The sequence below is a fragment of the Hylobates moloch genome, unplaced genomic scaffold (assembly GCF_009828535.3).
Source record: "Hylobates moloch isolate HMO894 unplaced genomic scaffold, HMol_V3 SCAFFOLD_15, whole genome shotgun sequence".
In the NCBI taxonomy this organism is placed as follows: domain Eukaryota; kingdom Metazoa; phylum Chordata; class Mammalia; order Primates; family Hylobatidae; genus Hylobates; species Hylobates moloch.
The window spans coordinates 69,616,811-69,638,162 of NW_026652290.1; the positions used below are offsets into that span (position 1 = coordinate 69,616,811).

At 39.4% G+C, this 21,352-nt stretch overlaps 1 protein-coding gene across 11 annotated transcripts in view; it reads left to right on the plus strand.

Moving 5' to 3' along the window:
- MTIF2 (mitochondrial translational initiation factor 2) overlaps positions 1-21,352 on the plus strand; it is a 33,167-nt gene that overhangs the window by 7,561 nt on the left and 4,254 nt on the right. For all 11 annotated transcript variants that reach the window (XM_058429145.1, XM_032178163.2, XM_058429150.1 and 8 more), the window contains 8 exons: positions 7,144-7,315; positions 7,780-7,940; positions 9,328-9,504; positions 12,466-12,605; positions 15,533-15,657; positions 17,761-17,965; positions 18,327-18,579; positions 18,921-19,061. In XM_058429145.1, the coding sequence (XP_058285128.1) occupies positions 7,144-7,315; positions 7,780-7,940; positions 9,328-9,504; positions 12,466-12,605; positions 15,533-15,657; positions 17,761-17,965; positions 18,327-18,579; positions 18,921-19,061 (1,374 nt within the window). The remainder of the gene's footprint in view (positions 1-7,143; positions 7,316-7,779; positions 7,941-9,327; positions 9,505-12,465; positions 12,606-15,532; positions 15,658-17,760; positions 17,966-18,326; positions 18,580-18,920; positions 19,062-21,352) is intronic.

The window sequence follows — 21,352 nt, forward strand, 5'->3', positions numbered from 1 at the left end:
CTGGCCCTATAATTTTCTGATTTCCTTTTTTTCACTCTTTTTATTATTATTTTTTGAGATGGAGTTTCACTCTTGTCGCCCAGGCTGGAGTGCAGTGGCACGATCTCGGCTCCCTGCAACCTCCGCCTCCCAGGTTCAAGTGATTCTCCTGCCTCAGCCTCCTGAGGAGCTGGGATTACAGGTGCCCACAACCACGCCCGGCTAATTTTTGTGTTTTTAGTAGAGACGGGGTTTTACCATGTTGGCCAGGCTTGTCTCAAATTCCTGACCTCAAGTGATCTGCCCGCCTCGGCCTCCCAGAGTGATGGTATTACAGACGTGATCCCACCATGCCCAGCCTTTTCTCTCATTTTGACAATATCTGTAAGGCCAGCAGAGAAATACTGGTAGTAGCCAGGCACGGTGGCTCACGCCTGTAATCCCAACACTTTGGGAGGCTAGGTCAGGAGATCGAGACCATCCTGGCTAACACGGTGAAACCCTGTCTCTACTAAAAATACAAAAAAATTAGCCGGGCGTAGTGGCGGGCGCCTGTGGTCCCAGCTACTCAGGAGGCTGAGGCAGGAGAATGGCGTGAGCCGGCGAGGCAGAGCTTGCAGTGAGCCGAGATCGCACCACTGCACTCTAGCCTGGACGACAGAGCGAGACTCCATCTCAAAAAAAAAAAGAATTACTGGTAGTAATAACTACAACTTGTCATAATATTATTTTTATTTATAAATGGAGCATATTATTGTCATTTTTATATTCCTTCATTGTGATGTGCTTATTACCAATTTAGGATTTTTGAAACAAAATTTGAGTTTTCATTATAAAGTGACATTAAAATTCAGTATATGAGAAATACCCTGTTATTGTAACAAAGTGTAACAGACTCTTGGGGAAAAAAGAATTAATAATGACTCATATATGTTGAGTTGTTAATATGTACCAGTACTTTTTTAACTCTTATAATTCTCACAGTGCCCTAAAGTTAGGTATCCTTATTTACAGGCTGGGAAAGTGAGGTTTAGAGAGGATAAGTAATTACCCACTATTTCCAGCTAGTATGTGGGAGAGCCAGGATTTGAACCTAGGGAATATGGGGAATATTTGAACCTATGGAATATGGCTCCAGAGCACATGTTGTTACTTATCAACCACATTATCTTTCAATAATTATTTTGTAAATCACAGCAATGCTAAACTTCAGTGTGTTTCCTGACTGAAAGTGTTACTACTTTTTGCGCATGTACATCTTTACAAAGAGTACAAAATTGTTAGCACACTGTTTGGCTTTTTTTTTTTTTTTTTTTTTTTTGAGACAAGTGTCGCTCTTGTTACCCTGGCTAGAGTGCAGTGGCACTATCTTGGCTCACCACAACATCTGCCTCCTGGGTTCAAGCAATTCTCCTGTCTCAAGCCTCCCAAGTAGCTGGGATTACAGGCATGTGCCACTACGCTCGGCTAATTTTGTATTTTTAGTAGAGACGGAGTTTCTCCATGTTGGTCAGGCTGGTCTCGAACTCCTGACCTCAGGTGATCCGCCCACCTCGGCCTTCCAAAGTGCTGAGATTACAGGTGTGAGCCATCATGCCTGGCCTGTTTGGCATTTTTAATGATTTTGCAGATGGATTATTCAGTCATTTTATAGCTAGAAAACTTTGAAAATAAATGAATATGGCTATGTCATTCAGAATTTTTCTAAGGAAAATTGTATTGGTGTGGTTTTATAAGTAGTATTGATAATAGGCTTGATTTTTAAAGCTTTTTTTCTGAGGCAGAGTCTTGCTCTGTCACCCAGGTTGGAGTGCAGTGGCAGGATCCTGGCTCACTGCAACTCCTGCCTCCCCGGTTCAAGCAATTCTTGTGCCTCAGCCTCCTAAGTAGCTAGGATTACAGGCATATGCCACCACACCCAGCTAATATTCGTATTTTTAGTAGAGACAGAGTTTCACTATGTGGGCCAGGCTGGTGTCGAACTCCTGACCTCAAGTGATCTGCACACCTTAGCCTTCCAAATGCTAGGATTATAGGTGTGAGCCACTGCGCCTGGCAAAACTTTTTATTATTAGCAATTATCAGACAAATATGGTAGCAGAAAGAATGGAATAAGCTTAAACGTATGCATAAGTCAGTGACAATAGATATTTTATTTTATCCATAAATACTTCAGTATGTATCTCTAAAAGATGAGTACTCCTTTTTTTTTTTAAACATGACCCCCTACCCCTATACACAGAGGAACCCATAATCATGATTCTTTAGTATGACTAATAAATAGAATGATTAAAATACAAATTTAGTCTCATGGAGTAGTACTCTAAAACCCAAACTGATTATCTATGATGAAAATAAATGTGTCTATTTGAAGCTTATTTCATATTCAAATCTCTTCTGAATTAAAGATAGTTTTCATGAGGTAATTATTTTTAACTACTGTATACATTAGTGATATGAGTGCATTTATTCCCTCTTCTGGGTCAGTTAAGTAGCTTGATGTAATATTTCTTGTTGCAATATGTTGGACACTTTTCTACATGTAAATATTTATTTAAGTCTTGGATAAAAATAAAATAGTATGTTAATACCATATGCATTTAACACAGAGGGGAAACGATTATCTCTCTATGTAAGCTACCTCTCAAAAGTTCGGTATAATGTATTGGAAAACTAGAGTATTAGGTATTTTTAGCATTATTAGAAATAGAATTGTACTCATAATTTTTTTTTTTTTGAACAGAGTTTCACTCTTGTTGCGCAGGCTGGAGTGCAATGGCGTGATCATAGCTCACTGCAACCTCCACCTCTCAGGTTCAAGCAATTCTCCTGCCTCAGCCTCGCGAGTAGCTGGGATTACAGGTGCCTAACATGCCTGGCTAATTTTTTTTTTTTTTTTTTTTTTTTTTTGAGCCAGAGGCTTGCTCTGTCACCTAGTCTGGAGTGCAGTGGTACGATCTCAGCTCACTGCAACCTCTGTCTCCCGGGTTCAAGCGATTCTCCTGCCTCAGCCTCGCGAGTAGCTGGGACTACAGGCATGCGCCACCACGCCTGGCTAATTTCTGTATTTTTTTTTTTTTTTTTTTTTTGTGACGGGGTCTCGCTCTTTCGCCCAGCCCGGAGTGCAGTGGCGCAATCTCGGCTCACTGCAAGCTCCGCCTCCTGGGTTCACGCCATTCTCCTGCCTCAGCCTCCCGAGTAGCTGGGACTACAGGCGCCCGCCACTGCGCCTGGCTAACTTGTTTGTATTTTTAGTAGAGACGAGGTTTCAGCATGTTGGTCTGGCTGGTCTCAAACTCCTGACCTCAGGTGATCCGCCCACCTTAGCCTCCCAAAGTGCTGGGATTACAGACGTGAGCCCCTGCGCCTAGCCGCCTCGCTAATTTTTGTATTTTTAGTAGAGATAGGGTTTCACTATGTTGGTCAGGCTGGTCTGGAACTCCTGACCTCAGGTGATCCACCCACCTCAGCTTCCCAAAGTGGTGGGATTACAGATGTGAGCCACTTTGCCTGGCCAACTCTTAATTTTTGTTTTGAAATAGTTTTACAGTTCTCTGAGAGCATATTCACATAGTAAATTTGACTTGTATCATTCTTAAAATGTGTTCCCTTGGGAAAGCATGTGGTAGAAAGATAAATAGGAAATGGCTTCTTGGTATTATTGTGGAGTACGATCAGTGGCTTGCTGGTTCTGGCTTGCATCAGCTTGTGAGCTTATTGCTAAATTATAAGGAATTATGTGAGCTGGTTGTTAAACACAACCATTTAAAACAATTAAGTCACAAAGGTAGTGAAAACTCAAAAACTCACTGGCTGGTTGCAGTGGCTCATGTCTGTAATCCCAGCACTTTCAGAGGCTGAGGCAAACATACCGCTTGAGCCCAAGAGTTTGAGATCAGCCTGGGCAACATGATGAAGCCTTGTCTTTACAAAAGAAATACAAAAATTAGCTGGGTATGGTGATGCGAGCCTCTAGTTCCTGCTTCTTGGGAGGCTGAGATGGGAGGACTGCCTGGGAGGCAGAGGTTGCAGTGAGCTGAGATTGTGCCACTGCACTCCAGCCAGGGCGACAGAGTGAGACCCTGCCTCAGAAAACCCCAAACAAACAAACAAAACCAACTCTTCACTTCCCAGTTATTTTACTGCATTTTACAATTATCTGTGTTCTCAAGGTTATTTATGCCTATCATATCTATATGGTAAAAAAACTATATAGTAGTCTACTACTGTGCATCTCTTCCCAACTCTGCATTCAGTGACTTTATGTTGGTAGCTTGTAATCAACCATGGTGGGCATATTTGCACCATGGAAATTGGAGAATACTGTAAATTAGAGATTTATTTTTGAGAGCATAGTTATTAAACATTTGCCAGCACACCAGTGAATAGGATGTTCTTTTAGTGTAATGTTCTGTTTATCTGAGGATGGCTTTCTTCCTTTTTTTTTTTTTTCTTGAGACGGAGTCTCACTCTTGCTCAGGCTGGAGTGCAGTGGCGCAGTCTTGGCTCACTGCAACCTCCGCCTCCCGGGTTCAAGAGATTCTCCTGCTTTAACCTCTGGAGCAGCTGGGATTACAGGTGCGTGCCACCGTGACCAGCTAATTTTTTGTATTTTTAATGGAGATGGGGTTTCACCATGTTGGCCAGGCTGGTCTCAAACTCCTCATCTCAGGTGATCTGCCCACCTCGGCCTCCCAAAGTGCTGGGATTATAGGTGTGAGCCACCGCACCTGGCTGCCTTTCTTTCGTATCTGCTCTTTAAATATATTTTTATAGGGTGACTGCAAGTCTGGAACATAAAACTACTTATTTCATTATCATCACAGATACGTTTATTTATCATCCATAGGGAAACATGACTTGAGTTAAAACAAAGCACATTAAATAAAATGAAAAAGAGAATAAGTAAATATTTTTCCTATATTTCAAGAGTTTTTGGTTTGGGTGCAGTAGCTTTCACCTGTAATTCCAGAACTTTAGGAGGCCAAGGTGGGAGAATTGCTTGACCAGGAGTTCAAAACCAACCTGGGCAACATGGCAAGACCCCTTCTCTACAAAAAATTAGTAGGATGTGGTGGTGGCACCTATGGTCCCAGCTACAATGGAGGCCGAGGCAGGAGGATTGCTTGAGCCTGGGAATTTGAGGCTACTGCAGTGAGTTAGGATTGCGCCACTGCACTCTAGCCTGGGCAACAGTGCAAGACCCTGTCTCAAAAAAAAATTTTTTTTTTTTTTGAGATGGAGTCTCGCTCTGTCACCCAGGCTGGAGTGCAGTGGCGTGATCTTGGCTTACTGCAACCTCTGTCTCCCGGGTTCAAGCGATTCTCCTCAGCCTCCTGAGTAGCTTGGACTACAGGCACTGCCACCATGCCTGGCTAATTTTTGTATTTTTAGTAGAGACAGGGTTTCACCATATTGGCCAGGCTGGTCTTGAACTCCTGACCTCGTGATCTGTCCGCCTCGGCCTCCCAAAGTGTTGGGATTACAGGCATGAGCCACCGTGCCTGGCCAAAAATTTTTTTAAAATAAAAAATAAAGACTTTTTGGACACCCTAGGTACATAAACAAGTAAATGAATTGCGGATACATGTATTCAGAGATACATATTGTGTGTGTGTCTCTGTGTGTGTGTGTGTGTGTGTGTGTGTGTGTGTACATACTGTCAGTTCTCATTATGAGTGGATTGTTTATTTTAGGTGTGGATTCTGTATGTGAAAATTCACCTACTCAACAAAATGTATTTGCATCTCAAAAATCAGTACTTGCTGGGCACAGTGGCTCAGGCCTGTGATCCCAGCCCTCTGGGAGGCTGAGGCAGGCGGATTACCTGAGGTCAGGAATTTGAGACCAGCCTAGCTAACATGGTGAAACCCTGTCTACTAAAAATACAAAAATTTTAGCCAGGCATGGTGGCGTACACTTAAATTCCCAGCTACTCAGGAGGCTGAAGCAGAAGAATTGTTTGAACCTGGGAGGCAGAGGCTGCAGCTAGCCGAGATTGCCCCACTGCACTTCAGCGTGGGTGACAAAAGCGAAACTCTGTCCCCCAAAAAAAGAAAGAAATCAGTACTCAGGTTCTCTTGCAGTTATTATTGGACATGTGCAGAATAGTGAAAAATGTGAGTTGTCCATTGTGCATGTTCTGAAGCTGAGGTTGAATGAGGTGACATTCTGTTTCAGCTGTCGTACTGCAAACAAGTGTCCTTTTTGTATTCTATTTAGTGCCACATTTTTTTCACATTTTTATGCTTTTTGTTGGTAATTTTCCTGTTTAAAATGGTTCCTAAATGTGGTACTGAAGTCCTATCTAGTGTTCCTAAGCCCAAGAAGGCTGTGATATACCTTACAGAGAAAATATGCATCTCAGATAAGCTTGTTCTGGCATGAGTTATGGTGCAATTGGCCATGAGTTCAATGTTAATGAATCAAATATATATATAAAATACATGTATTTATATATAAATATTTTATGTATTTGATTTATATATATTATATATAATACATCTTGAGATATATATAGTATTATATATTATATATTATATATATTATATATTATATTATATATAATATATTATATATATTATATATTATATATAATACTATATATATAAATATATATAGTATCTTTAAACAGAAATGCATAAAACAAAATTATGTATTGATCAGTTGATGAAATGTGACTAAAGGCTTGCAGGAACCCAACTCTATATTTCCCCTCAGAACAGTGGTTCAATATTTGCTAACTCAATAGTTTTGGTGACTTTATAGAACATAATTGTTGCAAACAATGGGAATTGATTGTGTATACACACACACATTTGTGTATACATGACATTTGTGACCTTAAATTTTTAGAGAAATAGACAATAATTATTATGAATACTAAATTTATCTTAATGTTTTATTGATGATTCAGATGGCTCGAATACATAAATATTCAAATATTTATGAATATGCAGAAAAGTCAGTTAATAGAAATGTATCATATTTTAAATAATTAAAAAACATTTTTTAGCTTCCTTGTAATTTGTTAATATTAGAGAAACAGTTTGCATAGTTATTCCTCTCATTGAGTGTACTGTTTATATAGACATTTATTAATAGAGATTACTTTCTTGAGCATTTAATTAATGATCCTAAAAGGTTTTATTTTATTCCAATCAGATTATGTATATGAAGCTTTATTGAACACTGCTATTGACATAGATTCACTGGAAGCAGACTCACATTTAGATGAAGTCTGGATCAAAGAAGTGATAATGAAGGCAGGGATGAAGTTAAAGTGGAGTAAATTAAAACAGGACAAAGTCAGAAAAAATAAAGATGCTGTAAGAAGGTAAAACTTAACTGTATATACTGGCAGGGTTTAGGGGAGACTACATAGTTATATTTATACTTTTTAATGGAAAGATTTGCTTTAAAATTTCTTTTGTAATAAAGATATGTGTATATAAACTTTTCTTCAAAGTACTTAAAGCATTAGAAAGTATTATACATTCAAGTTATTATAAAACTTTAAGGATTTTTTAAAATTTGCTGAATGTATACATTGATCTGAATTTTCAAATTTGATTCAGTTCTGCTCATTGTTATGAAAATGCAAACCACAGGTAGGTAGGCAGTTATTAAATAGTCTGTCGTAAGTCATTATATGTATAGGAGGGGGAAATAGGTCTAATCCATGCTGAATATTGGGTTTTATTGTTAATGGTAGTTCACAGGGATAAATGTGAACCAATTCACAGGCTATAAAGTATTTCTGATATTTAAGAAATGAAACTCTTTTGCTGTTAATTGTAGGCCCCAGGCAGATCCAGCTTTATTAACCCCAAGGTCCCCAGTTGTTACTATAATGGGCCATGTTGATCACGGGAAAACGACATTACTTGACAAACTTCGAAAAACTCAAGTGGCAGCAATGGAAACTGGAGGCATCACTCAGCACATTGGTGCCTTTCTTGGTATGAACACAAATTACCTTACAATGTGCTTGGGAACCCCACTTATTATTTTCTTAAACTAAATGTCATAGTATGAAATACACAAATTCAAAGTAAAAGAGAAGGCTAAAGCTTACACTCATTGGTTTGATGAAATGTAGAGCAAGTGGTTAGTAAAGCTGTTTTTTGTACATTTTATAAGAAGAAAATTGTGTTAACTGTTAACTTTTTTTTTTTTTTTTGAGACAGAGTCTCACTCTGTCACCCAGGCTGGAGTGCAGTGGTGCAATCTTGGCTCACTGCAACCTCTGCCTTCCCAGTTCAAGCAGTTCTCCTGCCTCAGCCTCCCAAGTAGCTGGGACTACAGGTGTGCACCACCGTGCCTGGCTAATTTTTGTATTTTTAGTTGAGACAGGGTTTCCCCATGTTGGCCAGGCTGGTCTCAAACTCCTGACCTTGTGATCTGCCCGCCTCAGCCTCCCAAAGTGTTGGGATTACAGGTGTGAGCCATCGTGCCCGGCCTAATTTTTTTGTATTTTTAGTAGAGACGGGGTTTTGCCATGTTGGCCAGGCTGGTGTCGAACCCCTGACCTCAAGTGATCTGCCCATCTTGACCTCCCAAAGTGCTAGGATTACAGGTGTGAGCCACCGTGCCTGGCTGAAAATTGTGTTAACTTTTAATTCTAGCTCATTCTTAGTTTGATTTAATGAGCCTACAATTTTTTTATTAATTAATTATGTTTATATAACCTCCTTTGCTAGGTTGTGATAATATTTGCTGATAATAATTAAATAATAGTCCCATTTACGAGCACCTAGCATGTTTCCAGTACTGTGCTAAGCACCTTTTATGTTTTGTCTTTTTTATCTTGACAACAACATCGTAAGGTAGGTATTAATAGTTGCACTTACAAATAAGGAACCTGATACTTCTCCGAATTAAGCAACTTTCCCACAGTATATAGCCAGTAAGTAGCATAGCCAGGATTTAAACCCAAGGTCAATGGACTCAAATCCTGAGCTACTGCCTACTAAATTGCCTCTCTGTGGCTCAGGGAGTTGTGCAACTCTGATTTGCTAATGTTAGGGTGGCTGCCTGTACAACAATTGGTCTGTTCTATCTCTAAAATAGATATATCAGTTGATACATTTATGAAAGTAGTTATGTTCTAGAAATATGGAAACTTTAGTTTGACATTTTTACACGGAAAAAAACCCATAAGAATCTCACTGGCATTTTATCACTTTTCATTGTGAAATGATGACCTGTGTTCTGATTAAGATTAATGGAAGGAATAAAATTATTTTAAAGAATTATTGATGGTTTCTGATAATGTCACATATATTCTTTGGTATTAAGGAAGTACATGTTTGAATCCTTGATATTCTTGAATTTCTGTTTCCACAGTCTCTCTGCCTTCTGGGGAAAAGATAACTTTTCTTGATACTCCAGGACATGCTGCTTTCTCAGCAATGAGAGCCAGAGGTGCTCAGGTCACTGACATTGTCATATTGGTTGTAGCTGCAGATGATGGAGTGATGAAACAAACTGTAGAATCTATTCAGCATGCCAAAGATGCACAAGGTACTGTGTGGCTGACTTAATCGATCTACTACATAAAGTCAAAGTTCTGGGGCCATTTACATGTAGCTCATTTTAGTCTTCTCAACAATCCCAGAGTTATTATACCTGTATTACAGATAAGCCTCAAAGTTAAATTGTTTTCCCACAGACTTATAACTAATAGGAAGAGTATAGCAGGATTCAACTTGGGACTTGTGACCATAAGTACAGACCACAGGTACAATCTTCCCTCTACTATGCCTTTTTTTTTTTTTTTTCAGCTTTTTATCATGGAAATTTTAAACAGATACAAAAGTAAGAAAATAAAGAAATTCGATCTACCCATCACCTAAATTCATTAGGAGTTGCATGGTGGTTATATTCTGTTATTTCCAGTTAATTTATTATGTGGAATTCTTCTCTAAAGAGAAACTTTCCCTTCTGCTTTAAATAAGTTCTTATCTGATCAAATGTATAAAATTCAAAGTTTTGGAAAATCACTTAACCATCTTCTCCCTTATTTCTTCATTTAAAAGTTATAATAATAAATACCCACACATGTAGTTATACATTCTAGGCTGGGAGTGGGGGCTCACGCCTGTAATCCCAGCACTTTGGGAGGCCAAGGCTGGTGGATCACCTGAGGTCGTTGGGAGTTCGAGACCAGCCTGACCAACATGGAGAAACCCTGTCTCTATTAAAAATACAAAGTTAGCCAGGCGTGGTGGCACATACCTGTAATCCCACCTACTTGGGAGGCTGAGGCAGGAGAATCACTTGAACGTGGGAGGTGGAGGTAGTGGTGAGCCGAGATTGTGCTATTGCACTCCAGCCTGGACAACAAAAGCGAAACTCCGTCTCAAAAAAAAAAAAAAAAAAAAAAAGTTACACATTCAGTATATTCATTTTTATTCTAAAATGACTGTACCCCTACCCTTACTGAGAAAATGTACTCGATGAAGTGTGTCATATTCCCCCCAGATTTACTGGCAAGATTTTTAAAAGGTTGGGAGTTATTGAACTAGTCCAGTTCTTTCATTTTACAGCATGAAAACTAAGACTCAGATAGCAGCCAGAACTCTCCCTAATTATATACAATTATACACTAATTTTCAGTATGTCTGCATTTGGAATTTGGATCTGCTAGCTTCCAATGTTATTCTCATTCCTTTTTAATTCCTCAAAACTGCCTTTCTGTGATGTACTATGTTCTTAATGATTCTAGGGAATACATGCAAGAAGAGAGGGACAAATTTGCCAGGGATCCCATTACAAAGCAATTGATTGAGATAGGATAAATTCATTAGATCATGCTTTGTACACCTCTTCTCTTGGTACCTGTTAAGTTCCAGCTTATCAACATAGAATGTACTTTTTCTTTTCCTTTTCTTTTTTTTTTTTTTTGATATGGAGTTTTGCTCTTATCGCCCAGGCTGGAGTGCATTGGTGCAATCTTGGCTCACTTCAACCTCCTTCTCCTGGGTTCAAGCGATTCTCCTGCCTCAGCCTCCCGAGTAGCTGGGATTACAGGTAACTGCCACCACGCCTGGCTAATTTTTGTATTTTTAGTAGAGACGGGGTTTTACCATGTTGGCCAGGCTGGTCTCAAACTCCTGACCTCAGGTGATCCACCCACTTCCCAAAGTCCTGGGATTATAGGCATGAGCCACCATGCCCAGCCAGAATGTACTTTTTCGTAATAGTACGTTGTGGGTTGCAAAACTTTTTTGTATCTTTTAAAATTTCTGTTTGATACCTGAGAAAATTACAGAGATGATGAAATGCAACCAAAGAATTACCCCGTAGAATTTTGTGTGATGTCTCTAAAGAGAGGATATGTCTAGTGGTAGTAAGTAGATTAAAAGATTATTTGGTCCTTTCATTAAGTAAACATTTATTGAGAGCCTACTAGGTCACTGACCTAGGTGTATGAATAAATAGTATAAGTCCTAAAAGAAAATTTGTGATATTGGTACTTAGTTTTAACCTAGGATGAGATGTTGGGTTTTAACAACGAGTTAATAAACCCTGGAAAGAAGAGGCAAATGATCTAGCAGTATTGAATTGGAATCTTCTCATGATTTTTTTTTTTGTTTTGGAGATTATCTCCAGTGTACTTACTGATCTTGCTTTTAGGTTTAAGGATAGGCCTTTTTCTACCCAAAATACAGTTGACCTTTGAACATCTCAGGTTTGAACTGTGTGGGTCCGCTTAACACACACATTTTTTCCAACCAAACATAAATAAAACAGCATTCACAGAATTTGAAACTTCCTTACATGGCTTTTTGTACACACGGTTCTGCAGGGCTGGCTGCAAGACTTGAGTATGCCGGGATTTTGGTATAGGCAATGGTGGGGGTCCTGGAACCAATCCACCAGTATACCCAGGGATGAATGTATTGTTTGTTGTGTTTTTTTTTGAGATGGATTCTTGCTCTGTTGCCCATGCTGAAGTGCAGTGACACAATTTCAGCTCACTGCAAGCTCTGCCTTCCTGGTTCAAGCAATTCTCCTGCCTTAGGCTCCCGAGTAGCTGGGATTACAGGCGCGTGCCACCACACCCAGCTAATTTTTGTATTTTTTAGTAGAGATGGGATTTCTCCATGTTGGCCAGGCTGATCTCAACCTCCTGACCTCAGGTGATCCACCCGCCTCAGCTTCCCAAAGTGCTAGGATTACAGGCATGAGCCACTGCACCCAGCCCGACTGTATTTTTTTTTTTTTATAATCTCAGGTGTCTGTTATGCACTCAGAATCTGCTTATAATTATACTTTTAACATCTTGCATCTGGATTTCTCTATATGTAGAGCACAGAGTAGGGTCATGTGACTCTAAAGTGGGTTATTTTGGCCTTTTGTTAGATAAAAACATCCACTGAGTAAAGAGAAAACCAGAACAGAAAGTTGGTGTCTTTCACTGTGAATACCTGGAATTGAAGGTGTCATCATTTTCACTCTTTTTAACTCCATTTCTTTCAGTTCCTATTGTCCTTGCCATAAATAAATGTGACAAAGCTGAGGCTGATCCTGAGAAAGTGAAAAAAGAGCTGCTGGCTTATGATGTGGTATGTGAAGATTATGGAGGTGATGTTCAGGCAGTGCCTGTCTCCGCACTTACGGTAAATGCGGGGACCTCATATAAATATGCCTGGATGGGAATGCTGTACATAATGCACACAGTATATTACATCTAAAGAACATTTTGATGTACATAATTTGTGTTGTTTTTAAAAAGTTTTCTTGGTGCCAGGCAAAGATGGTATTATCTTGGTTTGGCATATTAGGAGTTAGGCTCAGAGAGGTCAGTCACCAGCTAATCAGTGTGGAGTCAAGTCTAAATGGAATATATTTTTTATTATGAGATACTTACGATGAGAATAAATGGTGAATAAGGGAAATAGTAGGATAAAGACATGGTGCTATCACAGCTCACTGCAGCCTTGACCTCCAAAGCTCAAGTTGGCCTCCCACCTCAGCCTCTTGAGTAGTTGGGGCTACAGGCAGGTGCCACCCCATGCCTAGCTAATTTTTAAATTATTTTGTAGACATAGGGTCTCACTGTGTTGCTTAGGCTGGTCTTGAACACCTGGCCTCAAGCCATTGTCCCACCTTGGCCTCCCAAAGCACTGAGATTACAAGTGTGAGCCACCATGCCTGACCAAAGACTGTCTTAAGCAGAAATGAAATCCAGTTGTTAACAAAATAGTGCTTATATTTCATGTCTCTTACAAGTGGAAAACAGGCCTTACAGCATTTAAGAGATTTAAACAAAAAGTTCATGAATACCAAGATTAAATATTAAGGTTGATTTTGTTATTGATTGACTGAATGTTTTTGTGGATTAAATTGCTACATGTTTTAAAATGTTATTTATAATGAATTCCATTTTCTTTAAGATTACCATCTATTCTTTCTTGAATATAAACACCAAGGAAACTCAGTGCTTGCCTCATATCAGTGTTTTCCAATTCTCTTACCCTATAGAGGTTGCTGCTAAGTAACAATTTCCTTTTTTGTCCATCCTTATTATATTACAAAGTTTATTTATAATATAGCCTTTTTTTTCTCCTGATCATTCACTGAAGGGATGGTGGGTTACTCTACCATCTTCCTCCAATTAAATCTCATTTCATCTTTACTTTTCCTAAATGTGTTACCTCCAAGATACTTAGAAATTATGCCTCTATTAATAGTAAAACTGTGCATCTTTTTCTCTGAAATTTATAAAATGCTACCTTACTTTGTTATCTTCTGCACTATCCCTCAATTGTTATTGCACTCTGAAATCCAAATGTTAGGCTTACTACAATAAGATTAAAATATTTGGCCGGGCGCAGTGACTTACGCCTGTAATCCTAGCACTTTGGGAGGCCGAGGTGGTCGGATCCATTGAGGCAGGAGTTCAAGAACAGCCTGGGCAACATGATGAGACCTTGTCTCTATAAAAACACAAAAATTAACCTGGCTTGGTGTCATGTGCCTGTCGTCCTAGCTATTGGGGAGGCTAAGGCTGGAGGACCACTTGAGCCAGGGAGGCGAAGGCTACAGTGAGCTGAGATGATGCCACTGCACTCCAGCCTTGATAACAGAGTGAGACCTTGTCTAAAAAAAAAAACTAAAATATTTGAAGAGTTGACCACCTTTTCTGGCCAGATACCATCAGATGAGTAGGTAGATGTAAAGCTGCTTAGGCAGATTTGGAGGCGTGTCAGAGATGATTCCAAGGGAAGGGAGGGGATTGGAAGAGAGCAGCAGGGAGGTAAGATGAGGCCTTCTTTTCCAAGATATATAAAGGATTACTTCATGCAAGGAAACAACTCTAGTTCTGTTTTTTGGAGCAGCATTTTGTAAATTGGAATAAATACCAGGAATAAGTGGGTGGGTAAGCAAAGTATTTAGTCAATTTTGTTTTGTTTTGTTTTGTTTTACAGTCGTCTGTTGTTTTATTTTTTATTTTTTGAAATGAAGTCTTGCTCTGTGTCTCAGGCTGGAGTGCAGTGGCATGATCTTGGCTCACTGCAACCTCTGCCTCTGGGTTCAAGCGATTTTCCTGCCTCAGCCTCCTGAGTAGCTGGGATTACAGGCACGTGCCACCACACCCAACTAATTTTTTGTATTTTTAGTAGAGATGCGGTTTCACCATGTTGGCTGGTCTTGAACTCCTAACCTCAAGTGATCCGCCCATCTCAGCTTCCCAAAGTGCTGGGATTACAGGCATGAGCAACCGTGCCCGGCCCTTGTCTGTTGTTTTATACTTGGTAACAACTGTGAGCAATCTCTTAGCTGATAGGAGGAGTGGAAAAATACCTTGCCTATCAGTTCCATTTCCATCACCAGTTAATCAGCTGTGTGATCTTGGAGCCCTAGAGAGCATAGTAAACATAGACCATGAAAGGTAAAAGAATCACCCACTCCAGCTTCTTTTTATGGTTGAGGTAAGGAGATCCAGGGAGGTGAGGTGATTTTTTTTTAAAGGCTGCACAGCTGGGTGGGTTATAAAGCACAGCTTAGAGCCTAGATCTCTAGTTAGTGCTTTTTCTCCTCATTTATTTAATAGGGGTAAGTCATGCTTGATTTACTTTGTAGGATTCTTGAGTTGATGAAATGAAATAATAGATGTGAAATCTTGTTCAGTTGGATAGAACTTAAACAAAAAAAGAAAGCAAGAGGAAGGAAACACAATTGTAGGGACAGACGGAGGAGAAAGAAAATGAATGAAGCATTGCATGTGTTTATGAAAGGGATAGTAACAAGCCCACCAGTGGCCATCCTTTAAAAAAGCCACTTACTCCTTGCAAGATCTGTCCATGGCCCAAGTGTTCTTGCTGATCCCTCCCTCCCTTCCATTCTTCCCATTCTCTTTTTTCTTATTTTTGTTTCCCCTCCCTCCCTTCCTTTCTTTGTTAAATTGAGTAATCATGCTTTTAATGATTAAAGAGAAAAGTATAATATAACTTGCAAGGATTATGTGACTTTCTGTCCCTGGTATTTACATTTACAGATAATATTTATTAATGTGTATTAACAACCTTTGTTATTGTTAAAGGGCGACAATCTGATGGCTTTGGCAGAAGCAACAGTTGCTCTTGCAGAAATGTTAGAATTGAAAGCAGATCCCAATGGTCCAGTGGAAGGAACAGTAATAGAGTCTTTCACAGACAAAGGAAGAGGGTAGGACTCTTAAAATGCTTGCCTTTTTAATTTGTTTCGTGGTTTTTGTGACTTGATTTTATGACAATATATTATTTTTGTTGCATGTTATTGTTAGTTCATGAACAATATTTTCAAAGCATTTGTTTTAAAAAGTATTTTATTGTTTGTATTAACACAAGAACACAAAAATGCAGTTATTATCAGTAGACCATAGCAACTATCCATATACATCTAGTAGTCATATTTAGGTGACATAAGTAGTTCAATTTGTTTTATTTTTTTTCTCTCACTGACTCGACTGAATTGGTAAAGTCTTATAGATAACATAAATTAGAATGAAATACCAACGGTTGCATTTTAGGGTTTGTAAATTCTTTATACTTTACCCATTAATATAATACGCAGAAAGGTCTTTGAAGCGGTGTGCTTGAATTTTCCTCCGTATCAGCAAGAGAGGTTTTCTCATTGCTTTACACTCTCTAACAACTGTGAGTAATCCCTTAGCTGATGGAGACTGGGATAGAAAGTGGGTTAAGATTCTGTCAGAACACTTTGCTCCCTGCTTCTTCTCTTAGCATAACCTCGTAAGAAATTATTTATTTTAAATTGTGGTAAGAAACACCTAACATCCCATTTATTATGTTAACCATATTTAAATATATAGTTCAGTATTGCTGTTTATTCACATTGTTGTGCAACAGATCTGTTGAACTATTTTATCTTGTGAAACTGAAACTCTATACCTTTTAAAATTACCCTTGTCCCTCTCCCGAGCCCTTGGCAACCACCTTTCTGTTTTCTGCTTTTCTTTTATTTATTTATTTCTTTTTGAGACAGACTTTTGCTCTTGCCCAGGCTAGAGTGAAGTGGCCGCGATCTCAGCTCACTGCAACCTCCACCCCCTGGGTTCAAGCAATTCTTCTGCCTCAGTCTCCCAAGTAGCTGGGATTTACAGGCACCCGCCACCAAGCCTGGCTAATTTTTGTATTTTTTTGTAGAGACAGGGTTTTCGCCATGTTGACCAGGCCAGTCTCAAACTCCTGACCTCAGGTGATCCAACCACCTCGGCCTCCCAAAGTGCTGGGATTACAGGTGTGAGCCACTGCGCCTGGCACTGTTTTCTGTTTTTATTTTGTGCCTACTTTAGATACTTCATATGAGTGGAATCATACAGTATGTATCCATTTGTAACTGGCTTATTTTATTTTGTATAATGTTCTAGAGTTTCATTCATGTTGTAGCCTGTGAAAGATTTCCTTTTTTAAAAAAATTTAATATTTATTTATTTTTTAATTTTTCTTTTTTTGAGATGGAGTCTCATTCTGTCACCCAGGCTGGAGTGCAGTGGTGCAATCTCAGCTCACTGCAACCTCCGCCTCCCAGGTTCAAGTGATTCTCCTGCCTCAGCCTCCTGAGTAGCTGGGACTATAGGCACGTGCCACCACACTTGGCTAATTTTTGTATTTTTAGTATAGACGGGGTTTCACCATGTTGGCCAGGCTGGTCTTGAACTCCTGACCTCAGGTGATCTACCTGCCTCAGCCTCCCAAAGTGCTGGGATTACAGGTGTGAGCCACTGTGCCTAGCCTATTTTTTTTTTAATTGAAATAGGGTCCTGCTATGTTGCCCGGGCTAGTCTCAAACTCGTGAGCTCAAGCAATCCGCCCACCTTGGCCTTCAAAAGTGCTAGGATTACAGCCATGAGCTACCACACCTGGCCAATTTCCTTCTTTTTAAAGACTGTATAATATTCCTTTGTATGTAAAATCCACATTTTCTTTGGAAGAAATGTCCATTTGTCTTTTGATGGACATTTGGGTTGCTTCTACTTCTTGGCTATTGCAAATAAATTTGTTTAAAATGGTCTTGATAGGCTGACTTGGAACTCATGGGCTCAAGTGATCCTCTTGCCTTAGCCTGCTGAATAGCTGGGATTGCAGATGTGCCACTGCACCCAGCTTTGAAATGTTTTTATAGTGTGAAAAACTGCTTAAGAAGTTAAGAAGTGGTGGAATTAATCTTGTCTATACACATGTTTATATAACTTAAACTTTACAAAGATATCTTTGCTCTACTTAAAGTACATAATGACATTAAAATATACTTTTATTTTCATTTTAGTGTTGTTACTACAGCTATAATTCAAAGAGGAACTTTAAGAAAAGGCTCTGTTCTGGTTGCTGGAAAATGTTGGGCAAAAGTACGCTTAATGTTTGATGAAAATGGAAAAACAATTGATGAGGCCTATCCCAGCATGCCAGTGGGAATTACAGGCTGGAGAGATCTTCCTTCTGCAGGAGAAGAAATTCTTGAAGTAGAATCTGAGGTGTATCAGGCTTAATTCCTATATATTAGATATAATATAATGATTTTAAATGCCAGTTTACAATGTTATGCCAAATATGTGTATTAATGTTAACAAATCTAGATTATAAGGGGCTGTGAGGAAGCAAGTTGTGCTATTTTAGCATTAGACTATAGAATTTTGGGGGGTGGGGATAAGATTTTTCAATCATTTCAATTATACGAGCTCTCAAATTAAAATTTTACATGTTTCTTGAAACTTATAAAAGTAGTAGTTTCATACATGAGTTAAGCTAATTTCCTAATGCGGGACAACACAAAGGCTTTAATCTAGCAGTCATTGATGTCTATTTCATTAAATAATGCGTTTTTCCCCTATAAAGCCAAGGGCACGTGAAGTTATTCAGTGGAGGAAATATGAACAAGAACAGGAGAAAGGTCAAGAGGATCTGAAAATAATAGAAGAAAAGCGAAAGGAACACCAAGAAGCACATCAGAAAGCCCGTGAGAAGTATGGCAATCTACTGTGGAAGAAGAGAGCATTTCTACGGTTTTTAGAAAGAAAAGAACAAATAGCCTTAAAGCCAAAAGAGAAAATGGAAAGAGATTCAAATGTACTTTCTGTGATTATTAAAGGTATCTTTTTAAAGATTTTACATTACAGTTCATTCTTTGAATATATGTTTTTTTTTTTTATTATTCTCATAGTTTGGGCCTTTTCATTTACATGAAAATTATTTCAGTATTTTAGGAGAGATTTTCTTAGTCAACATTTCTTGCTGATTTTGTTGTAAATGTACATTTGGCTCATTATATGCTATTAAGTCAAGTAGATATGTGTAATGCTAAGCCTAAATAAAAGTAGATTTAGTGATAAATGACATTCCTATCATGGCTTTAAATAGATTATTGTCATTTTTATGTCTGCTGATGTCTAACTCTTAAAAGCAACAATTATAAACTTTTTCTGTATTTAGGTGATGTTGATGGTTCTGTTGAGGCCATTTTGAACATTATAGATACCTATGATGCTTCACATGAGTGTGAACTAGAATTAGTACATTTTGGAGTGGGTGATATAAGTGCAAATGATATTAACCTTGCTGAAGCATTTGATGGTAAGGATTCCATTTCTTCTTGTTAATCTGTGTTCCCCAAATAACACTGAACCATCTGCTTCTGTCTTTTGTTGCTTGGCTTGTCAGCATCACCCTTCCTGCTATAGTCCAGTCCCAGCTAGCAATTGAAACTTAATAGGATGTGCAGTATTGTGGCCGTAGCTCCATTTGTTGTGGTCGTACTGCAATTTTGGGGGACTATTTCAAGACCTGGTCACGTTTATCTTTTTTTTGTTTGTTTGTTTTTGAGACAGAGTCTTGCTCTGTTGCCCAGGCTGGAGTGCAGTGGCGCAATCTCGGCTCACTGCGAGCTCTGCCTCCCGGGTTCACGCCATACTCCTGCCTCAGCCTCTCCCAGTAGCTGGGACTACAGGCTCCCGCCACCACGCCCAGCTAATTTTTTTTTTGTATTTTTAGTAGAGACAGGGTTTCACCGTGGTCTCGATCTCGTGACCTCGTGATCCGCCCGCCTCGGCCTCCCAAAGTGCTGGGATTACAAGCATGAGCCACCGCGCGCGGCCATCTTTTTTTTTTTTTTTAAAGCACCATAACTGCCCCCTCTCCCTACTCCTCCTAGTTCTTTACTATCCCAAGGTTGATTCTCATATCTTTCATTAGACTTCTGAATGTTCCTAACAGTGTAATCACCCTATTCAGTTCTTTCCTTCATCTTTTACTTTTGGCTACCTGTCTTTGGTAATTGATAACTTTGTACGTCGTATCTTTTTACAGCAAAAGGTCTTTTTAGCTTTATAAGCCTACAAGGCAGGGAACTGTCTTTATTAGTTGAATTTATGATACACAAAAAGGAGGACTCATGACTGTTAAATAAATCAAACACCTAGTAAAGCAAAAACATTGTTGGGTGATTAGGAATCATTTAGGAAAGAGATTCTTTGAAACCTGACTTGATTAGAGTTAGATGTCACCTCTACTACTGAAAAGGATAGAGGTAACATCTAACTGATTAATTAAAAGTATTTGGTAGGCACTGACTGGCTTAGTACTGTGCTGTAATACAGATAGTGTGTTGAATGATATTGAAATGACTTTTTTTTTTTTTTTTTTTTTTTTTTGGGAGACAGAGCCTCACTCTGTTGCCCAGGCTGGAGTGCAGTGGCACGGTCTCAGCTCACTGCAACCTCTGCCTCCCTAGTTCAAGCGATTCTCCTGCCACAGCCCCCACTGAGTAGCTGGGATTATAGGCATGCACCACCATGCCTGGCTAATTTTGTATTTTTAGTAGAGACAGGGTTTCACCATGTTGGCCAGGCTGGTCTTGAACTCCTGACCTAGGTGGTCTACCTGCCTTGGCCTCCCAAAGTGCTGGAATTATAGGCATGAGCCATTGTGCCTAGCCAATTGAATGACTTCTTTTTCTTGAGACAGACTTTTGCTTTTGTCAACCAGGCTGGAGTGCAATGGTGCAATCTTGGCCCACTGCCATCTCTCCCTCCTGAGTTCAAGCGATTCTCCTGCCCCAGCTTCCCGAGTAGCTGGGATTATAGGCACCCACGACCACACCTGGCTAATTCTTGTATTTTTAGCATAGATGAGGTTTCATCATGTTGGCCAGTTTGGTCTCAAACTCCTGACCTCAGGTGATCCACCCACCTCGGCCTCCCAAAGTCCTGGGATTACAGGCGTGAGCCACCGCACCCAGCCTGAATGACTTCTTAATGATAGGACTTTCAAGGTGATTGTATTTTTCTCCTGATTAAACTGTTGGAGTTAATTATTTTCATTCATTTTGTTTAAGACAAGAGTGTTTTGCTTTTTTTTCTTTTTGGGTTGTTTTTTTTTTATTTTTTGAGATGGAGTCTCGCTCTGTTGCCCAGGCTGGAGTGCAGTGGCACAATCTTGGCTCACCGCACCCCCCACCTCCTGGATTCAAGAGATTCTCCTGCCTTAGTCTCCTGAGTAGCTGGGATTACAGGCGTCTGCCACCATGCCTGGCTAATTTTTGTATTTTTAGTAGAGACAGTCTGTCACCATGTTGGTCAGGCTGGTCTCAAACTCCCAACCTCAGGTGATCCACCCACCTTGGCCTCCCAAAGTGCTGGGATTACAGGCATGAGCCACCGTGCCTGTTCAGGTTAATTTTTTTCATTCATTTTGTTTAAGGCAAGAGTGTTTTGCTTTTTTTTTCTCCCAAAGTATTTACAGTTAAATACATTATTTGTTTTTTGGTAAAATGGTCAGCTCCATGAAACTTGCTTCTTAAAAATAACTCTTGACCTTTACCAATTAAGTCACTATTTTTCCCTCCACCCCTTTAAGTCACTATTTTT